This window comes from Odontomachus brunneus, unplaced genomic scaffold (genome assembly GCF_010583005.1).
Source record: "Odontomachus brunneus isolate Ranch 3 - 2012 unplaced genomic scaffold, Obru_v1 Obru_scaffold_009, whole genome shotgun sequence".
In the NCBI taxonomy this organism is placed as follows: Eukaryota; Metazoa; Arthropoda; class Insecta; order Hymenoptera; family Formicidae; genus Odontomachus; species Odontomachus brunneus.
In genome coordinates, this window is record NW_022639459.1 from 3,227,574 (window position 1) to 3,250,515 (window position 22,942).

At 43.0% G+C, this 22,942-nt stretch overlaps 2 protein-coding genes across 6 annotated transcripts in view; one reads left to right on the forward strand and one right to left on the reverse strand.

The window, feature by feature from the left end:
- LOC116840380 overlaps window positions 1-2,988 on the forward strand; it is a 6,066-nt gene extending 3,078 nt beyond the window's left edge. The window contains exons 5-11 of the mRNA XM_032807000.1: window positions 356-482; window positions 583-694; window positions 1,087-1,139; window positions 1,231-1,344; window positions 2,375-2,518; window positions 2,626-2,712; window positions 2,788-2,988. Coding sequence (XP_032662891.1) covers window positions 356-482; window positions 583-694; window positions 1,087-1,139; window positions 1,231-1,344; window positions 2,375-2,518; window positions 2,626-2,712; window positions 2,788-2,950 — 800 coding nt within the window. The 3' untranslated portion in view covers window positions 2,951-2,988. The remainder of the gene's footprint in view (window positions 1-355; window positions 483-582; window positions 695-1,086; window positions 1,140-1,230; window positions 1,345-2,374; window positions 2,519-2,625; window positions 2,713-2,787) is intronic.
- A 116-nt stretch (window positions 2,989-3,104) lies between these two features.
- The window catches only part of LOC116840288, a 32,878-nt gene continuing 13,040 nt past the window's right edge, over window positions 3,105-22,942 (reverse strand). For all 5 annotated transcript variants that reach the window (XM_032806817.1, XM_032806818.1, XM_032806820.1 and 2 more), the window contains exons 2-6: window positions 22,497-22,578; window positions 8,073-8,845; window positions 7,134-7,448; window positions 6,452-6,767; window positions 3,105-5,608 (exon numbers count right to left, since the gene is read on the reverse strand). In XM_032806817.1, the coding sequence (XP_032662708.1) occupies window positions 5,195-5,608; window positions 6,452-6,767; window positions 7,134-7,448; window positions 8,073-8,845; window positions 22,497-22,565 (1,887 nt within the window). In that variant the 5' untranslated portion in view covers window positions 22,566-22,578 and the 3' untranslated portion in view covers window positions 3,105-5,194. The remainder of the gene's footprint in view (window positions 5,609-6,451; window positions 6,768-7,133; window positions 7,449-8,072; window positions 8,846-22,496; window positions 22,579-22,942) is intronic.

Below are 22,942 nucleotides of genomic sequence, written 5' to 3' on the forward strand. Positions count from 1 at the left end.
ATATATATATATATATATATATATATATATATATATATATATATATATATATATATAATGTCTGTTAGTGTATATATTCCCTATTAACCCCTTTGACCGATCTGGACTAAATTCTATACAGTTGCCCTCTAAGAGCTTGCGACAAATGTAAGCTATATAAAACCTGGACACAGTCCACCCCGTATCCTTGATTTCATCCCTTTGACACTTTGTAACAATTTAAGTTTAAGTGCTCTGGATATAAGAAGCCCGGGAAATGCCGGGTAGTTTACGTTAGAGTAAGCAATAACAATCAGTCCAAGACTGGTCCCCGCCCCGGGACGGGATTAAATAAAGCGCTGCTATCGATTTCAAGACGACATGTACACTGTGTTCACGCCAGGAGGCAAAGACGCATTGGCAGTCGAGAGGGGATCCCAGATCCTGGCGATATTCGACACGATGGGCCACGGCGTCGTCTTCGACGAGGACAGTGCGGCGAGGTTCGTTCGCGTTCGGAAAAAGAATTTACAAAGAATGTTTAATTACTGTCGAGGAGGAAGCGGCCGCCCGCCATTCAGGATTCTCCAATTACTTCTGCAGGCTGTCCTACAACCAGACCGGAGGAATTTTTACGGACAGTCCCGTGGGCCTGCCCCTCGTTTGGACTTGGAACGCCAATCCGAGGGAGTCAATACTCGAGGCTGTGTATACGGTGAGTGCGAGAATGTTTGCCGGAGTTTCCCCACTTTTGCTGGCCGCAGCATAGATTTTCGATCAATCATGAATAAACGAACGGAACTAAGACCTTTCTTAACTTCTCCGTGGGATTACGATGAAAAAGCGCGCGGAGGCAACTTTGTCTCCTGTTTACGCTGAGTCTTTCGAACCAACTTGAACATAAATTCGCTTTAACGGTCCAAACGAACGCTGTTTACCCAAGGAAGGTCAGGAAACAACGGAGTTGTGCGACTTCGGTATATCTTTTATGCAAGATACCGTATTCCACGACTCCGTTTGTTACTGTAGATTGTATGTTATATTGACGAGTGTCGTACGAAGTAAGCGCGACGTACATAAATATTTCTGCTCCGAAAAAAACCGCAGGAAAGATCTACCGGACGCTTGCAAACGGAATTCTTTCCTGAATTGGTGCAAAGGTGAGTCGTAAATGTATACGTATACACATTCAAAGTAGTAGTGTTTACGGGCGCGTCACAACGTTCCGGTTACGTTTGGTCGGCTCTGCAGTTCCGGAAATGTTAAGACACCGGTATCACCGTGCAGCTCGAGAAATAAGAAAAAGAAGGTCGCCAAGGTGCAGAAACCTGTTGTCGAGGAGCGACAAGAAGAGGTCGGAAGCAAGTATGTCGGGCGAAAAAGTAATAGAGCAACTTCTATCCACAAAACATTCTAATTACACGATGTGCTCTCTTCTTGGAAGCAAATTACGACAATTGCACATTTTACTTGGCGTGTACAAAAGTCGGATATTATCCTATATTTTTTAAATAAACACTTGATATATGTTTCGTATACATATGAATTATTATCAAGTTGAGATGTAGCACAACAAATCGTTGGTGTATATATCGAATTGTGTAGTGAATAATTTCAGATCTCAGGTGAAACGAATCAATTGCATTTCTATGTCATTGTAATTTTTTGAAATAACATGTGACGTTTTAATCTATAATCTGCTATCTCAAGCAGAACAAAAAATGACGATGACGTCAAAATGACGAGAAAATAACTAAAAAATTCACTCTTCAATCACGATTAGGTCATTTTGACGTCATTGTAATTTTATACTTGGAAGCCTTCGCGTGCATTGTTTCATAAAATTATAACGATATAAAAATATATATAATCATTACATCTTATCCGAAAAATCCGAAATTACTTATTACACAATCTAATATATACGACATACAATAATCACAATTTAAACTCACTGTCTCTCGCCGCAGAACTCGATTGATAACGTCGAAGGCGAGAAAATGCAAGCTCATAATTCTTGCGTGATATTTTAAAATAAAAAGATATTCGAGTGAAAGAGAACTTTAGATTACTCGAGTATACTTGTAAAATGTTCCTTTTCCCATAGCAATCAATAAGTAGTCTTAAAATTAACGTTATGTCCAAAAACTTTCTTTCTGTCCTGCCATTTTTATAATTTTGTCACGATAATTTTACAGCTCTTTGTTGACTATTAAGGGAGAGGGACAGATTTCGAAACATTTTACAAGCAGGCGACTTGAAGTGAACTTTCATTCATATATCTTTTAATTTAGCAATGATATGCAAGAATTTTCAGCGTGTCCTTTCTCGCCTGTGACGTCAATATGGCAACGGCGAATACGCAGGAACTTTAACTAATCACCAATGCGTTTAGATCAAGAATCAAAAAAGACTTTCCTGAAGAAGATATCTTTCACATAAGAATAATTTGTTTGCGGCTGAACGAATTTCTCAGCCTACGTATCGTCGACCGGCGGAACATCTCGTTACGATTCGCTGCTAAAAACAAAATTATCAGGTGTTGAGACTCTTCTATTTACAAAAATTGCTCTTCTTTTAGAATCATACATATCTTAAAGTCGCCAGTTGCGTCTTTCGTTAATTATCTTCATCCTGCTTTCGTAGGATAGAATTGGGTACAATTTTGGACTTTGATAAAGAAACATCGTATTGCATGGTTGAAGCTACCGATTGGAAAAGCGATATGCTAAGGTAAAACGATGACATGTGGAAAATTTTACGCAATTTCTGATCAAACGCAATGCAAAAGTGATTGCTTCGTCGCAGATGCCGATTCCAGGATAAATTATCCATGAGATTGAAACCCGACAGCAGTCTGTATGATTTAGCCAAAGAGTACCAGAAGGTAAAAAAAATTGCGAAACAACGTAAAAACATGATCGCCAGGTACAAACCTTTCTCCAATAAATCAGATATTTTCGCATCATAAATCTGATATGTTAAAGACATTGTTGACAAACTTTAAACCACTTGTTAAAAAAATATCTCAAATAGGCCTGTTAAAATGTTTCCTTCAATTGTATATAAAGTTAAAGTCATATAAAGGATATGTAAAGGGTGATTGAAAAAAATAGGAGCAATGATTTATATAAATAAAAATGATCATGTAATTAAAATAATTCTCAAACAATTAATTAATGTTATCGTAATGGATGTTTCGCGAATACATTTCTCGCGCTGGTATAATAACGTTTACGATACGCGTTTCCGCGCATCTGTGTATGTGTGTGTGTCTGAAGCATACGTTATCCACGTACGCGTGTGTGTTAACTGTGTGTTTTCTGGATCCGTGTGCGGTGTGTGTATGTATACGTGTATACGTGTATGCATTGGTAAGTGTGGGTGTGCTTAAGACACATACGTAAAACATATTCCCAATTGACGGGAATATTCCTCGAGGGATACCTTAAGTACTAAGCGAAGTAAAGTAAAGTAAAGGGGAGGATAAAGTCGCACAATTTCGAACAATAAGTTAAGTTAGATCGATCAAGACGAAGGGAGGGGAAGATGTGGAGTTAGAAAAAGGGATAGAAGAAGAAAGAGAGAAGAGAGATAATAAATAGAGTCTTCTCGTTGAATCTTAAGCGGCTCGGCGAGGGTCCCTTGAGCGAGAACGATTCTTCGTCCTGAATTGAACTTGGAAAGAACAAGCGTTACGTTTCGACGACGACGACGACGACGCCGCACGCTCGCGCTCCAATCTCGAGACAAACGTGTTCCACCGGCAAGCGCCGACTCGCCGAATCGCTTGAGATCTAAGGAAGCGAAAATTGGTACACACCATCGAGCGCCGCCGACGTCGGCATATGACGTCGAGGGTCGCGACGAGAGCGGCTCTCCGCGAGAACGAATCGCCGGTACGGAATCGCACACGAGACGACGCGATGAGGTACGACGAAGGCGACGACGAAGAGAACCCAAGCAGCACAAGTGTCTAAACACATCCTAAGGACGCCCAAAACAAGTGGGACATCATTCAGACGTCTCTGAGAGAGAATTCATACTTTGGCAGTACAGCCGAAGGCAATACAGAAAAGGAGAAACCAATCAGTTGCCCTGGTAATTGACAGTTTCTGCTCTTCTACCAGCGCGAGTTCCGGTTGGCTTCTGCCTTCCTGCTTTCTGCTTTCCTGCCCAGGTGTGAATACTCCTTGAAGCCTAATCTACAATGTGCTCTTTACTTCCTACTTCTTCTCTGTTTTTTCTGGCTTAAGGTTCGAGTCAGAAAGAGACAAAGAGAAAGAAACAGGAAGCAAAGGACACATTGTGGGTCAAGCTTAAGAAGTCTTTCAGACACTTCTGCTGTATGGGGGATGCTCGCTGATATACGATGCGTGTATAAGTAACAGCGTGTACGCACACGGTGATCAAAGAGACGCGGGACAAGCGGGCGTCCTGAAGGGCCGTCTGACTACTACCCGCGGCTTATTTACAATGCCCTCCGAGACTACTCCTGGCGATCGGTCCCCCGCGCTCGCCCGATACCAAGCCAGGCAGCGGACGGTCGAGCAACCACCGGGATGTGGCAGTCACGTCGATCACTGCGGCGGCATGATGAGGAAGCGGTACGCGGGGTTCGGATATTTATTAATACGACGCGCACTCCATCGACCGCGATCCACCGACGCGCACTTGTTCGCCCGATCTGGCATGTGTGAGCTCGCGCACGCTGACTGAAATGATGAAGAGCCGATTCTCTCCGAGCGACCGGTGGAACGCGCGCCACATCGGCGTCTCTTTTTCTCATGACCTTCCTCTCTCCTCCGTGGTTCCACTTTCCCGTGGAATCGCTCGCGCTTCCGGGTCTCTTATTTACATGCTACTCCAAGAGCCCCCGCGTCCTGTCGCTCGGTTAGATTGACGCCTCCGCGATTGATATCGATCTAGTCGTTGTCCCCGTTGATTCGACGACCGCGATTAACGACCGCGACTAGACTAGACACCAGAGGCCACCGGTCACGACGAGGAGAGGAGGGGAGAGAAACGCGGCTCTGCAACCTTCGACGGGGAGAATCTCCGGCGCGTGTCTCGAGTTACGGTATGAAGTAGTGTCGCGGTGCGGTCCCGGAGCATGCCCGTCGTCGAGGTCGACGATCCTCTCCGGGGGAAGATCGTCTCTTCCTCCTCTGCTGCGGTGAGTCCGTTTCTTTTGATTTTGCGCACCGGGCACACCTCAGTTGGCGACCTTGACGAACTCCGGATTCGGCACGCTGCAGTTCTCCGTAGTTGCGTACGCCGGATGCACGAAGCTGTTGCCGCCGATCGCGACGTTCTTGCGGTCCACTGCGCGCACCCTGACGAAGAGGAAGGCCGCGACTAGGGATGCCACCACGACCACCAGCAGCAGCATCACCAGACCACCCACGAAACCCGGCAAGCTCATGCAGATCGTCTCCGGGTCGGAGGACGCGCTGGCGTTCTGTATCACCACGGTGCTGTCGTTGCTGGAATTCGTCGTGCCTAAGGCGAAGTTGACGTCACCCGGCGCCACGACTTGGATGACTCTCGAGGTGTTCACGTCCGTCATCTCCTGCGCCGCTCGCTTGTACACGTGAGTGGAGAACAGGGTCACCGTGCGATAGACGTTCTGAAAATCGAGGATAAGCGTTGCTAAGCCCGTCGAGAAATTCGCACACCCACGCGCGCGCGTGCCAGGATACCGAACGGTACCGTGGAACGCGTCATTTATAATGCATTCATAGTGAATTATATGTAGATACATTGTTACATACATTGTTAGATCGCGAAGAAGGTAGCATTTTACGCTTTGATACTTGATATATAATGACTGATCTTAGAACCCGTCTTAATTCAAAAGACTTTGACGTCAATTGCTCGATTATTGAAAAAACATATCTTTTAAATTTGATATTTTAAACTTCCGCTATATGGTGAAACGCTTGATCTGTGAATTGGTGTAGCCTTATACATTTGTTCTCGACGTTTTGTGAACATTGCAGTTCACTTCTTCAAGAAGAAGAACTGAAACTTTATCTTGACCTAGAAGTTTCAGATTCTTCTTCCTAAAGAAATGAGCTGGAATATTTATAAAACGTCGGAAATACATCCAAGAAGGGCGCTCCATCAACCTAGAAGCCAAATTAAATATTTCATCGCATGTGAAAGTCTAAAATATCAAATTTAGGAGAGAAATTTCTTTCAAGAATGTTGTCTGTGATGTTTCATGAATATTACAGTTCATTTCTTCAAGGAGAAGAACTGGGACTTCATTTTGATCCGTTCAGATCATTCCTCTTCCTAAAGAAGTGAACTGGAATGTTCACGAAACATCGAGAGCAAATCCATGAAGGACACAGCCCAGCAAACAGATCAAGTGTCTCTTCCAACTCTGAAGTTTCGAGGTCCTTCGCGTTACTTTGGTTTTGATGGTGGCAATGTATTAATGGAAGTGCCGAAATAAAACACTTACGCTATCGTCATCTTCCAGATGAGGCTCGTCATGCCTTCGCCTTCTGGCGCCTCTCAGCTCGGCCGGGAAACCTTCGACCGACCTCGGTCGACCTCCGAGGATGGCCAGGTTGCCTTCGAGCTCCTCTGTGCCGGCGGTTCCTTTTCGCTTCACAGTCTGGTACGCCGAGGGGTGGCCGGGCAGAGGAGGTGGAGGAAGAAGACTGTCCTGAGAGCTCTGGGGTGAACTGCTCGCCGTCGCGTCGCCCGGTGTCGAGCTGGGTGAAGAGGACGAGGTTTGCGCCTGCGGTGCCGGAACTATGTCCGGATTCGGCTCGCTGCGGGCAGAAATTAATTTCAGTCTCGCTTCGGTGATCTTCACAAATCCGACATTACAATTCAGATTGTTTGCTCGAATAACTTAACATATATGTTTAACAATTAACTTAACATATATGTTTAACAATTAAAAAATTAAACAATCCAGTTTTTAACTTTTCAATTAAATTAACATAATGATGATTATATTTTGGCACACAAACTTTTCCTCATATTCTTTCTTCAAACTTCAAATTTTTCGTCAAGCCCAGTGGTTGGGCTCAAAATCTTCCTTCGCGTTTCGAATGAAGCGAGTGATGAAGACCTTAATGAACGCTTCATAGAAGTGCTTTCGAACAGTAACCTGATGTCGTAGGCTTTCTCACCTGTACGCTCCAGCTGGCCCACTGGGATGTCGTGGATCAGGATAAGCCGGCGGCACGCCGTATTCGGGCACAGGCGGGGCACCGTACTCCGAAGCAAGACCTTGCGAGACCGGTGCGCCATATTCGTGAGAGATGCCGGCCGGCGCCCCATACTCGAGTCCAGGATGTCCACACTTAGGCTCAGGGCAATTGTGCCGACAGACTTGAATCACGCACTGGAAGTGGACGTTCATGCTATCGGGGAACTTGAAGGCCTGGAAGTAAGCGAAACTAACGACGGACGCGCTCGGGCCGAAGTTCTTGATCTTCTGGAACCTGCAAGAAGAAATGAAGTTTCGTACCTCTTTTCCCTTAAAAAACACATCCGTATACCAACGTATTTTTCATATTATTTACAATTATTTATCGTATATAGTAGTATATAAAATAATTACATGTGCAATTATACGTAATTATTATATATAAAAGTGATAAATAATTATATAAAGTGGGACAAAACGCTGTCCACTTCAAATATCTTCGCTATTTCGAACTATATAAGAAAGTAGTACCTACAAAAGTTTTATAATTCCAAAGGAGACGTGAGTATAGTGACAATAATTTTTTTGTGACTGCAGATATATGTAAGAAATTTCAAAGTCTGAGCGTTCTAAAAAAGAAAAAAACATAGAGAAACCTTAAACAAAATTCTGTTGCGTTTTGCAAATTCATTGACGAATATGAAAATTAATATCACCGACCTATTCCTCTCGTCATTCATATCATAACCATATGGTCCCATTTAAAAAGTTTAAAATAATCTCAAGGTCTCCTACATATCTCCACTCACAGAAGAACCATTGTCATATAACTTATACATAAAAATATAACTAATACATATATACTCATACTTTATGTATCATTATTTGTCTTAACTATATGTAATACATTCAAACTCACCTAGACATAATCTTCGGTCTAACAACGCAGCCGAATTGATCGACCAGCTGGATCGGCGTCCTCTTGCCGTCGTGTGCAACACAGTTCCTCACCAGCATGTCGAACTTGTTCTCGTCGTCCTTGATGGCCAGCACCATCGTCATGGTCTGCCCGATCTTGACGATGCCAGACACCTCACTGGCCCACGGGCCCTTGCCTACCTGTATCTGCATCCAACACTGCAGGTTGTCGCCGAGGAAGTTGGCGGTGACGGCGTGCAGCGTGTCGACCTGGAACGGCCTGAAGGTCACCGCCTTTTCGTAGAAGTCGTACCAGGTGCAGCGTAACCTCCTCGCCTGATCCCACACTTCCTGCACGTAGGAATCATACTGCACGATTATCGTGTTTTCCACGTAGCTGCCGGACGGCGAGGGTGCGCCGTAAGCGGCCACGTGGTGATTCGCTGACGTGCTCATGCCGCACGAGTTGAGGAAGATCTCGAAGGTCGCGCTTAGCTGACCGGTGCCGGGCTTCAGATGCACACAGTGCGGGTCCGAGTAGTGGCCCTTGCTGAAGATCATGCCGTAGAACGGCCGATCGAACTCGATGTTCACTCGCATGTGCGTCTTCTCGCACTGCACCTGCAGATTCTTGATCTGCGGGGTGTCGGGCGACGCCAACGGCCAGTTTTCTTCGTGGACGACCGGCGGGCCATATTGAGCCGGTGCACCGTACACCGATCTGTGTTCCAGGGGCAGCGCGCTGCTGTCCAATGGTGCTTCACTCCTTACACCCTGATAACAGAAATGAACAACGTGCAGCTCAAAACAGTGATCGACCAGCCCAGATAGATGCTTATCGTGTCATCAACGCTCGCTACGATAGATACAAAGCATCCAGATCAGAAGGCGACACAAGTAAAGGACAGTACATATCTTGGCAGAAGAACAGGAAGCGGAAAGACAGAAATCAGTCAAAGCTCCTGCTGGTAGAAAAGCAAGAACTGTCGATCATCAGTGCGAGTTCTTATTGGTTTCTGCCTTCCTGCTGTTCTGCTTTTCTGCTTCCAAGGTGTGAATTCTCCCTAAGAGTAAGTAAGGAAACTGCATGTCAAGAAGCGAAACGCGGTGGCATTAATCGTAGACACGTCGCCGTGAGCGAGATTCTTGACGCTTGTTATCTCCTTGCATCTGAATGCAAAAATAGTCGTTCGAGCGCAACTTTTTCAATTTACCTACAAGGTAGCTATTATTATTGCGCGAAGTAAACGCAACGCACCGCGACTCAGAGGAAGAACTTTCAACTTTCAGCTGTTGCAGCAACGTACTGGCAATTTTCAACCGACACGTGCTCTTTTTCTAGATCGTGCACGTGACCGTTTCGAGAGACCAACCTGAGGTTCTCTTATAAAACAAAGTTTTAACTGAGTTGCACTAAACGTGACAAGGGCGACTTTTCTTTCTTTCTCTCTCTTCTTCTCTCTGTCTCTTTCTCCCCTTCTCTCTCTCTCTCTCTCTCTCTCTCTCTCTCTCTCTCTCGACCTTCCCTATCATCTCTCGACTCTTTTCTTTTGACGACCCCTCGCGAACGACACGCTTCCACTGGAAGCTCCGCTCTTTCTGGAATTATAATGAATGACGAGCTCCAGTACGCCTTCTGCCGTCCTCCCCCTCGTCGTCACACTCTTCACTGCGCCTGGCACGATGTAGAGGTGAGCGGGGTGTATTAGAAATTCCGCAAATGTCGTCGGCCGTTGCGACCTTTCACGGAATGCCAATCGAACACGGTTTACGGTGCTCGAGATTCCATAGAATCACAGAGAGGAACCACTCCGACCTTGAGAAAGAAGTCCTACTGAGTCCTGCATCCTTAAAGCTCGCGACCACATTAAGAAGACGAGAGGACCGGTCGACACACAAACACTCAATACACATATTGATTCTTCCCTGTGTATCTCCCCGCCAACTATTTGTGTCCCGTTAGGATAGAAAGGTACAGGTCAGAAGATAATTCCAACGAAATTACACCTGTCACTTTTGATTTCAACGCGAGTTGATTTGTTCCTCATTAAACGGCAGAATCGCACCAAGTTCCCGATCATCAGGTGAGTTAAGCGACGTCAATCCGCAAAAATCCCTTTTCATCTCGCACACTTTTTGCTCCACGATGTTCTCTTTTGATTGCCGAGCGTCTACATGCACGTTATTATCTCGAGATGATTAATTAACGTTAACTGCCGCGCGACACCGCGAGAGAATTTTTCTCGTCGACAGTTAACGTTATGCATTCGGACCGACGAGAAAGTATGGGCTCACGGCGCGAATACAAATCGAATGGTGTCGACGCCTTTGTAACGGCAGGTACCGTATGTTAATATGCACGAAAATATGCTGGCAAAAACGTGACCGAAAACACGCGGGGTACTGTTAGTCAAAGGCACATTGTCGGGAGGAATCGAATGCACGCTTACGCTCGGAAAGGTCGGACTCGTCCGACGAGCCTCCGGCTCTCCCCCGGGCTATTTTGTATTCTAATTCGGTAGAACTGCAGGAACGTAATTACACGAATCTGCGTAGCGAAACAATGTCTTCACTTCCGCCGGGAGATCTCGTACCGAATGCAATTTCGCCCGTAGCGGCGCGTCTATCGTATTCTTTCGTGCTTTCCCCAATTTGACACGCAGCTCTAAACACACCGCTTCGTTATTAGCTCGCTATCTATCCGAATATCTCGCACGAGCATCGTACTTCATATCTGATACCGCTGCACGGGGATCTCGCCACGATAAACGAACAATTAATGTAACAAGATGTACGCAGATCACGGCCAAATTCGTAAATAGGTCACAGATATGTATCTGCGTGTTGACATTAGAATGCAAATCTTGTTGAATCAAAACGCTCATTTTAACTGTTTTGATATTTTAGAACTCTCTATGTTGCTTATCACGCGTATCGAAATGATGACTTCTGAACATACTAACGATTTAATTTGTAAAATATAGACTTTACATTATAAACAAATTATAATTTTCTCAAACTTATAATTTTCTATAATAACTAACATAAAAATATCAAAATGGACGCAGAATAAAATATAAATTTAATATTACAATACCCGGAAATAATTCCCTTTGGATTCTCAAAACGATCATTTTGACTGCTTTCGATTTTAATATTTTAAAACTCTTTCTTTCTCTGTTGCTTATTACTCGTATCAATAATGACTTCTGAATGTACTAAAAATCTAATTTGCAAAATACTTGCAAATAAATTTATATTGTGAACAAATTGCAATTTTCATAATTTCATGATTGGTATCCTTCTATAATTAGTACAAAAGGGCTGACAAATAGACACAGAATACAATATGAACTTGATCGGAATTGAGAAACTAAAATCTCAAATAATAATTTGCATACTGTCCTTAAACAAGTCAAAATAGCTTCATCGGGCATTCTAATGTTACGAGACTAGTAACAGAATAGATTGCGCCTATCATTATGCCAACAGAGAGTAAGAAAACTCTGAGACACGAAGGAAAATGTACTATATACATGACTATATGAAACTAGAGCGTCGTGCCAATTACAACAGTTTATATTATGAGTTAATTGCGGCAACCGAGCGTTCGCACTGATGCGTGATCGTAAATTAAATGGCATAAATGTTGGAGGCGCGTGTTCACCGATACAGCCGTTAGTTTGTAGAGAAAACGCAGTATCCTCTGTAATTGCTTTAGCAAGTCGTCACACATTTACAAGAGACGTCCGCGAGATCTCTCGAACTCTGGGAGGAAATCCCATTCATTCCGTATCTCCTCCGATAAGTTTCTTACTCGCTCTCGTCCCGATAATACGGTAGTAGAGCTCCGCGGAAAAACTAGAGTTGTCATTTACGCGCGCTGTAATTTCGAGAATACGCCGAGAGTGAGGAGCAGGCGCAGAGGTAAACGGGGAGGCCATCGCGTTAATCGTCGGGACGGTACCAGTCGTGACAGACGGATGACAGTGGCGATTCACGATCACCAGGGAGCACGGTTTGTAACTGGGCAGGTCGTCGCACGCGCATACCTGTCCGCTTTCTTGTTCTACTTGCATCTGCACCTGATCGGGCTCGCGGACTTTCCGGATAGGAAAATACGGCGAAACCGGTCGGCGCGCTTATAACGAAATCACGATCCGCTAAGATTGCGGGCAGCTAAGTAAGTGCAACCGGTCCGTCGAATTTCTAGTGCAGCTATGCGCTAACGACACATACACACACACACACCCACACCCACTCATATGCACAGATCGGCTGATACGCAGATAATAAGAGAGAATGAGAACGATCAATTTTTCAATTGGGCTCCTTCAAAGCAATCAGCATGAAATCAAGCGTTTTATCATCCGAGTTACATTATTCGCGGCTTGTCACGCAAATTTCACTTTATCTTATTTTCACGCAATTGTAGGTCTCTCACCTAAATGCGTCAACCGCGTTAACTGCGTTAGTCGCCGGTATATTATGCAAACGATTTATGAAACCGATTACGATTTGCGTGGATTGTAAAACGTGACTCTCTTCAATCTAATGTTCAGCGAAAAGTGACTTTCACGACATATCGTTAACCTGAATAGGAGTGTCTTCACGTTGGGGCGGGTTTGCTTGGAAAATACATGCATTTGTAATTCAGTTACAATAAGTCGCAAAACAAAAGGAAAATGATTTCAATATGATTCAACTTTTATCAAGCATACGGAATCTTGAGAGAGAAAGGGAATATTTGATGGTATTATTATGAATAGCAATTTTGAAATAAGTGAAAAGAAATAAGGAAGAATTGGATGCGATGTTCAAACGTTTGAATCGATCTCCAAAGAGATTCAAGGAGATTAAGTTGATTTCAACCAATAAAAGAAGGGGATTTGAAGAATAAATGTCCCTCCGGAAGAAAAGAGGATAAATCTCATTCCTTCTCTTCCTTTTGTTTTTGCGGGACACATCGAGAACGGGAACGAGAAACGTCGCGATAGAAGGACGTGGCGTGATGCGGCCGTGGAAGACAGGCTGATTTCACTTTTCCATTGTCGTCCGCTAGACGACGAATTGTTCGCGGCTGGACAACGCACTTTCACCGAATCGCGTGTGCAGAACGAGTGTCTTAATTGTAACGGATGCGACGGCCGTTCAGTCGTTCACGTCGATTTCAGTGGTTCCGCTTTAATCGCGCGCATTTTACACAGCAGCGCTATTGGCCGTGCCGTTTAATAGGTTGAGTGCTACGGCGGACGCCGCGGTATCCTATATTTTGCGTTGACGGTATTTTTATCTTCCTCACAGTATGCACATAAGAAAGGTCTCGCCCCGCTATCGAGACGAAACTGCGAGTTGTGTTGTAAATATTTCTCTCATTTTTCATGATATCTTCATTAATGTTTTATCCATTGTTGATTAATGCTAATTTAATACCGTTCTAAAGCGCACTTTTCGTTTCGGTATCTTTTTGTCTTGATGGTGGAGAAAATGAGAGAGAGTGAGGGAAGCGCAGTGTCCATATCGGCGAACCATTCTGGTCGATTGTTGTCGTCAAATGAAGGAAGCACAAAAGTTTAGCGAAAACGACACGAAACGGAGCAAGGCGATGAGATGCCGAGTTATTCTCGTTCGGGAGTATGATCTTAATTAATTAGGCGGATTGCTCAATTCACGCGAGTGGCATGCGTGTTAACAATTTTTATAGCAAACGACCGAGTTTCTCTCGTTTAGAATATGTATGACGGCCTGCGGGCCCATGTGCTTCCCCGACGGGGCCCCGCTATCAAAAATAAGATAACAAATTTTAACGGGAAGGAACTTTCGAGTCGTAATACGAGCGATGTCTCTTCGGCTATATATGGTGGCGAAAAAGTAGGCCGGGTCAGTCAACGTGGACGGCGGTACCTACATGTCGCGCGCGTTTCGATAAGGCTATTACACGGAACGCTCGACGTCGAGCATCGAAATCGAAGCAATCGCGAAAAATCACGTGGCTCGCGCGTTTCGCAAACTGATGACACCGCACACTTTCATTCGGCATTTGACGTAACGATCTAACGGTCGCGCGCATTTTTTCTCTTCTCCTTTTTAGTCTTTTTTTTCCTCTCTCTTTAACAGGCCCCATTTATACCCCTAATGCGAGTTTAGTCTAGATGGCGATGTATTACACATTGATGCCAAAAGTTGCCATCATGTACTAGCAAATAATTATGTACCCGCGCTACGCGGTGGCGCGTGTCGATAACTGAAACTGGAATAACCGCTGTGTGGGCTGACAGAGTAAAAGGTAAAATGCGTTGCATATAGAGCACTTATCTTGATCCCCGAGCAATAAAATGGAAGACCGACCGTTCTAGTTCAAGGTGACGATGTTATCTGAACGTAACGTAACTTAACTGGTAATCGCAAATCACAAATCATCTGTGCGTTCTAACTGCATTCTTAGGTAAACTCATGGTGAATTTATGTGTAAAGTGACTAAAATTCGTTGTGCAAAATGAATTTTGTTCCGATTATCCCTGCATAAAATGAGTTTTATTCATACTACACGAATTTACCGGATTTTATCTAAAATTTTGGTTAGAGAGCAAAGTTGATTTGTGACCTGCAAGTCTTGTTAATCTAACATCAAATTTACAAAAATTCATTGCAAATTCATACAAAATGAATAAAATGCATTGTCAGTCCGAAACGAATAAAACTGATTGTAAATCTCTGTAAAATGAATTTTATTCATTTTACATGAATTTACCTAGATTTACTTGAAATTTTTATTAGGTCGCGAGGATGACTTGTGATTTGCAGGCCTTGTTAATCAAATGTTAAATTACACGACAAAAATTTATTATAGATTCGTAAAGTGAGTAAAATTTTTCGTAAATCGTGTAAAATGAAATTACAGCGAATCCTTGTCACGTAAAATTGACGGCGGTACATTCATTATAACATTCAGGTGAAATCATTGTTAGACGGCAATTTGTTCCAACGGAGTCGCGAATTTTCTCCGTTCCTTATAATAACGGTGTTTCACGAGTAAAAAGGCCAAGTGCAGTGGAATAAAATTGCGACAAAATACCGTGCAGATTTAATCCACGCATCGCCCGCTTTGGAAACCTAAATTGTCAACGTGTTTTTTTTCCCTTTTTCTTTTTTTTTTCCTCTTTCCATTCGAGGTATCGCGGCCGCGGGAAGATGCTGGCGATCTAATTAAAAGGGGGCGATTAGTGCCAGGCGCAACAACACAAAAGCGCGTGCGAACCAGGCTGAGAACCACGGCGGGCGTGCACTTTCGCGGATAAAACTCGTCGGCCGGGATTTTAATTAAAGAGGAACACCGCCGGCTCTCCGGTGCTATGAAATGGTGATGCATCAAATGTGCAATCGCGCGAAACGTCACGGCCGCAGCGGCGAATTCGGCGCGGCGGCAATCGCGTAACTCCTAACTTTTATCCACGGTAATCCGCGCAACGTTCATTCGTTCATTCGTTGTCCGTGTCGATGCTGCCCTCTCTTCTCATGATTAAAATTTCATTTGGTAGATACTGATTAAATTTAATCCCACGCAACTCCTTCCCTAGGGATTATGACGTCGTAAAATAGTGGATTAAATCCGCGAAGCAAATGTTTTGTTATGATTAAAGAGTCATTATTCATTAGACACGGTTGCGGTTAAACAGTTATAAAAATTTCTATCGCGCAATTTCCGCAGACGCAGCCTTTGCGTGCTCATCGACTAGTTAATTACTTAAGTGCAGTGTTTTATGCGATAATAAAACAACACCCGCAGATGAATCAGACATGCTGGTTGTCACATTCTCGAAATGTGAAGTAATTTCGAAGCACCGGATTAACATACAGTGCAACGTGAGAGCAGCTGTTCCTCTTATTTCCACCTTCAGCCTCGTACATCCTGATCAAAATTGCAGATTTATTGTGTAATCTATCCGATACAGTCTTGCCAGGTTTGCGCTCACGGATATTGAGAATATTATATACACATATACACATATATTATCGCAGGCGATAATAACACGACAAGCACGTTCTCAAATTTGAAGTAGCTGACAATTAGATAGTTGTACGTGTTCATGGAAGAGCATTCAAATTGCAAATTCTATGAGAGAAAAATAGAAATTAACCTCTTCAGGAAGCGCGTGCGTTAAGATGCATATTTTCCTTTAGGAATATGTTGTTTCAGAATATAAACAATAGACTATGTATTACAAAAAACAATCCATCTTTGGCCACATGCAGAGAATATTATATTTTTTCTTCGCATCAATTTTCTTACTATGTTTCTAATAGTGCAGAAATAAATTGTCAGTAAGATCTACTTCTTAGTAAGTAACACAAAATAAATTTTGTTAAAACAAAACGTAACAAAATTTTTAATAACACATTTTAGCCTCTAAAATATAAATAACACATGAAATAGGAGTACAGTAAATTATTGCAAAGTGTCAAGCCCTTCGTCGGTTACAAAATTCTATAGTATTTTTTATTATAAAACATTATTTTTATAATAAAAATAAAACGCATGTTTTTAAGAATATTAAGGCTTGAAAAATTGATTGGAGTAAATTTTACCCGCGTTTAGGGTTCGAGGATTAAGAAGAAATCAATCTCGACGGAAAATGGATGCGTTACAAAAAAAAGAAATAAAACGTCTTTATTTTCTGTTCTTTTTATTTGATAGAAACACAATTAAAATTAATAGTCCGATGCAAGACGATATCGCGTGATTACGGTATCGTCATCGATAGTTGATCGAAGCGACATGGGAGAGGCCGGTAACAATCTCGAATTACAAGATTGCTAAGCTGAGCTGTGGCTGTCGGAACGAGTGCAGCGGGTAGGTCTGTGGTCTTCCGCAAGATTGCACGTTGTTAGTAGTCACAAATACTGGGATCGTTTTCGTTCCCATTCATTACGACTTGTCAATGGCGGTCTGACAACGCGACTGAGGAGACTTTCGATACTAAATCGCACGTCTTCACTTTTAAACGGCGAAACAACAATCACTCCCGCCTTGAGGTCGAAAAAAAAGACTTTTCTGCTCTGACGTAATGAGTATTTTCTGCTTTCCGGCGAAACGTGCAGCCACAATCTCTACGCTAATTTCTCATTAGCTCTCAGAGGTCGATATGATTCAGTGTGTATTTTAAGCTGCTTTTGCGACGCCTCGTGCGGCGCATGATGTCAGAGTGAATAAAGACTTTGAGAAATGAAGATCAAAGCGCGCACCATGTCTAGTATGAATTAGAGAGATGTATTTGTTTCGTCCTATAAAACGAAACCACAGTCATTTCCGCAATCCCATTGGGATATCGTATTCACGGGAGTTTCTAATAACGAAGCCTTTGAAGATTTTTCGAATTTTGTTGAAGCTACGAAAGTTTGCTATCCCTGGCTCACATAACAGCGAGTAACTTCACGGTCGTATACGGAAGTAATAATTTGATTTTACGATAATAAGTTTACTTTCGATGGCTATCTCGAATAACAAAGTCCTGAAAAAATTTCAATCAATCTTGTACGTCGGAACACGTGTGTGTTGCAGCAACTATCTATTTCTATTTTATCTGTTTTAAGAATCTTAACGATAACATTTTCAATATACTTGAAGAGATAAGGTTGTTATTATATATGTTACTATATACGCCGCTAATTTATAAAACTGAACATGTTATGCTGTTGTTACGATTAATTAAATTATCGACTGATTAAATTTATTTATTAAATTTATTTTTCATATTAAATAACATCCATTGCCGCTCCGAGTCTGCAGTCTCCCTGGTTTGTATGATTTAGGTTAGTAAAACAGTCCAAACAAGAAAATAAAAAAAGATTTTCTATAAAATAATGTTGTGATTATAGTCTATCGGAATAGAATTTTTATTTTCGCTATAATTTTGTTTTCTTTCTTGTAAAATAAAACAGTAGCGAAATTTAACAAGAGATTTCAATTTATTCTTTAAATTGACTAAAAGAATTTAATTGTTTGAAAATAAAAATTCCGGTCTGACAGGCTATAACTACAATACTATTTTAAAAATCTTTTTTCTTTTTCATCGGATTATTATATAAACGTAAATTGTGCAAACCAGAGAGACCCGCAAGAGCTCGACATGGCAGTGGATGCTATGACGTTATTTAATTATTTAAAAATAATAAAACCATTTTTCTTTAAATGCAATTATTACTTAATTACATGCATAAAATCCATCCATATTCATTAGTTTTCCTTAAATAAATTCCCGAATATTGTTTCTCTCTTTTTGTCCTAAAACGTAATTTGTCCGCTTCAACAAGCCCGAGTCAAACGACCCGGTGTTTCAATTCAATTCGGAGCACCCAAAGAGGAATTCATCGTGCATTGCCGGGGCTTTCTCAAGGAAGCTAATAACAATTGTTCGATGCGAATGGGACAGAACCGTACCGGTGCATCGCGCGCTGCGCTATCCTAGATGAGGGAAGAGAGAGAGAAAGAAATGGAGGCAGTTGCCTGCGAGGAAGATGACGGAGGTAGAGAAAAAGCGTGAGAAAAGGGGAGAGGTGGGAGGATAGCGCGGAGGCGGCGATGGTGAACGATGAAGAAAGAGGGAAGGAGGGAAAGAAGTGAAGACAGTGGGAAACAGAAGAAGAGAGAGTACTGTCTAGAGAGTATAGTCGAAAGAGGGCATTGCGTCCGGCGCAGTGACCTACTATCTTCGGTTCGCCGGCTCGGCTATGTAGTCAGCCGGTGTGGTTAGAGTATGTAGACTGTACACACAGAAAGGTGCGCACACAGAGGTGAGCGAGGCACGTGTAGATGTGCGGAGACGCACCGGCCGGCCGCGTATTTCCTCCTACTTTATATCTCCTGTCGCGCCGATGACTGTATCGGCATTATTATATCGGCATGAGAAGCGCTATTGGGCTGTTGCGTGAGAGGACGGGAGGGGGGGGGGAGGAGGAGACGCGTAATAAATTATAATAACGAGTCCAGCCGGCGCTCTCTACGCACACGACTCTGTTCACTCTTCTCTTTTACTCGTTTCTTCAATAAATCTGAAAATACTGGAAGCTATTGCAAATTGGACTACGACAGCGACTATACAGGCGAGCTAGTTTCGCGCGCGCGACTGGCCATTCCAACCTCTCGCCGTGTTTTCTCTCATCAATTATTAAGAGAGCTAATCCACGCTGCGCTGAACGCTTCTTTTCTTTATGTTGTCTTGTTGCCCGCTATGTAGCCGGAAACAACGTAAATAATGCAAGTATAAGAGAGAAGATTTGATCTCTACAGTGTAGTCACAAAGTAAGAAGAAAAATGCAGGTTTTCTCTGTGTGTGTGTGTGTGTGTGTTTTGAACTTTTACAAAACTAAACGTACGTGAGAGTTACGCGCGAAACTTTGATGTTGCGTCAACTATTTTCGTGTCCATTAATCATTTCTGCAGAAATCGGTACTGACAAAAACTGTCACGATTAATCAAACTATAAAAGCCAGGCTACATAGTGCTCGCCATGCTCGATTTTTAATTCAAGAACAACGTGGTGTGTCAATGGAACTTAAACATCAAAGCCACGGAACCCCATTAGCCTTTACACGCAGAGAAAATTATAGTTTTTTTTCTTCATAGAAATATTTTTTAATTTTGCTACATTCCTGAGTAGTCCAGAAATTAAGTAGTCAATAAGATTTATCTGGCCAAAGAATATAATAAATTTCAAACAAGGACTCTAAAAGTATGGATTTGCGATCAATAAAATGTAAATTTCTTGACTTTAGTTCCATCAAGTGTAATTTGATTTTATTATACTGTAGCATCCTCTATAGGCTCTCAAAAGTCTTTAACTTGTTAATTGATTTAGTAAATTAGGAACATAGCAACACTTTTAATAGCATATTTCAGTTCCTAGAATATAAATATAAAATGAAAGTAAAATAAATTACAGCAGAGTATCAATCACTCAATTACACAATTCTACAGCAACATTTACTATAAAATTCTCTCCGTGCATTAGAAAGATCACTAAAGATACGCGAAGAAAGTACGAAATGCTAATTTGATTGTGCAAGAGAATTTTATTCGAAATTTTAATCCTACTTTCGCTCTCAATATGCCATTTAACTACTTTGATATTTTGAAGCCTATATTAACTTCTTTTGACTCTATTCAATCTATTAACTTTGCCTAGAGATTCCCTTTAGAATCAAGTAGCATTTTATGCGTTTTCTAACATTTAGAGATGCTAAGTAGGATTTTAGTTTACACGTGCATTAAACATACACTGACCCTTCAGAATACACACATGCTAGAAAGTTCAGATTGAAAGTAGAGCTGAAATTTCGACTCAGGAAGATACCAGAGACGAAATTTGGATCCTACTTTCGGCCTCAACATTCCATTTAACGCCTACTTTGACGCTTTGAAGCCTATATCAACCTCTCTTGATTCTGTTTAACCTACTAACTTTACCTAGAGATCCTGTTTATAACTCACAAGTGGCATTTTGTGCGTTTTCTAACATTTAGAGGCGCTAAGTAGGACTTCAGTTTCCATATATATTACAAATACACTGATCCTACAGAATACACGGATGTTAGTTAATTTAGGTCGCAGGTAGAGCTAAAATTTCGGTCCAGGATTCTTGGCAAGATGAAAACTGCTCCCCGCTATCTTGTTCCTCTAACACATCTCAAGAAATGTCTCGAAGTTGAAAACGTAAGCGTCGAGTCGGTAATTGCACAACGTCGGTGGCTGCGCCGTCGTTGATGAAAATCTCCTCGGACCCGTCCGATTATTTCAATTCTCACGCGGAGCTGCGTGGACGAATACGGTCGTCGAACAATCATCATTCGTTAACAATACGTCCCCGTGAGCGAGTCCGCGTTTTACTGATTATCCGGTGCGGTGAAGCCGCTTCATTCAGACTTTTGCTTCGCCGAGCACCTTGCGCCGCGGCTATATATGTGGCACAGGCAGAGCCCGCGGCTACGGTGATTCCTCTTAAGCATTAACTTAACGTCGTGTTGATTCTCGGCCAGCAGCAGCACGTGCACGCGTAGCGGTCCCGGAGAAACGCCGCCGAGCATCAATGAAGTATCACTTTTTGCCGAGGTTCGGATGAATTTTTTAACGGTCACATCGGTTTTTAACGGTCGTCAAAACGCCGGTCTCCTTCCGCGGGAGTGTCTCAGAATCTCTCGGGATTGTCGATTCCGCGCGAATTAGCATTCCCAGCGCGGATATGATGTCGTTTAGCTCGGCGGAGCTGAGGCAAATCCGCGGATTCCCGTGGAATATTTGCGCAGCATGTCCAAATGGGGGAGTCTCGTGAAAAAGAACGACGCGTTCGAACGAGGCTCGGCGGAGAATTCAAGTTGCGCGCGAATGAGCGCGCAAATCCGAAGAAGAAGGTATCTACATCTGGCCTACGGTTATCCCTCTGAGATACTTGTCGAGCACACTCGGCGAGTGGACGTGGTCGACGATTATTTCAACACCACCAAGGAAGACTCACGGACCTTTGGTATCAGCGAGAGTCACATTGCGTTTTAACTCGAATAGACAGATTCAATCGATAGCGTGGTAATGGACGCTCGCCGATGTGACACGAGCTATGATTACACTCGTAGGTGTGCTGTGACTAATAATTTTGCTTCTGAACACACATAATCCACAAACGTCAATGTAATGCGAGATACAATGTACACACTACTAGAACAGGTGCGTAAATAGCTTCGCCCGCTTTACCGCGGCACCGGCATAACGGTCACCGTATTAACAACCTGTCTGTCACTTTAAAGGGGGAGAATACGCACTAACCGCGAGTAATAATCTTCGTCGTCCACCCGAGAATTATTGCACAGTGAAATTACAATGTCGATCGCCGCGGTATGCAGATTTACTACAAGGTGTTATGAACGGATGTATCGCGCGACGCAGGCTGGAATGCGTAATCGACCTCCGGCGGGATTAGAAAATTGGCGACGTGTCCGCGACGATGATCTATTTGATTTATTTGCGAGATTAATTCGCGAGACATCCCTCTTCTCCCTCCCCTCTCTCCCTCTCTCTCTCTCTCTCTCTCTCTCTCTGCTCTCTCATGCATTAGAATCGATTATGATGATACCGGCCGTCCAGTCGCGTCCAAATGGCGAAGGCATACAAAATTAATCACTAAAGATCTGAGAGTTCTCCTACATGTTCCTTTTATGTTATATTTTTCTATGTTTGTATGCACTTTTATGTTATGTTCTGCCCCCTATATATTGTGTTATGTCTTGCACCAGCCGAGATATCTGATGAGATCGACAAAGATCGCGTTAAACTCACACCCGACATAATCTATTGGTTACTGATCGTTAATATGCATAGCTAGGCGGTCTGGTCGTGCGATTAATTTTCGGGAAAGCAGTCTCGTCGTATTTTACTCACAGCCAATAGTAAGGGCAGCGATAAGATAAAGGCCGTCTTCCGTATATTCCGCCACGTTCTCTCCATCATGTGCGTGTCCTCTCTGCAATGAAAAGAAAACTCTAAAAAATTGATAGATGCACTGTCGGGAGTCTCGCGTAATCCGTCACAGTCTAGAGAGAAAAAGTTTGTTCGGCTCGGCCGGTGAGATTAATTCATGCGATTTGCAACGATTTGACGCGACTTCGACGTTTTTTACACGATAAAAAACGAAAATGGACTTCTTCGTTTATTGAGGAATGGACGCGAGAATGTTCGTGTAACAATGTCAATGATGTGTATCGAATAATATTGGCCGGGTATAGTCGTGATAATTGAAGGAAATTATTAGCCAAGGTCCGAAGAGTGCAAGAGGAATGGCACGACCAAAGGATAATCGTCGGCTGCAATCGTCGCTAGCCGGACGC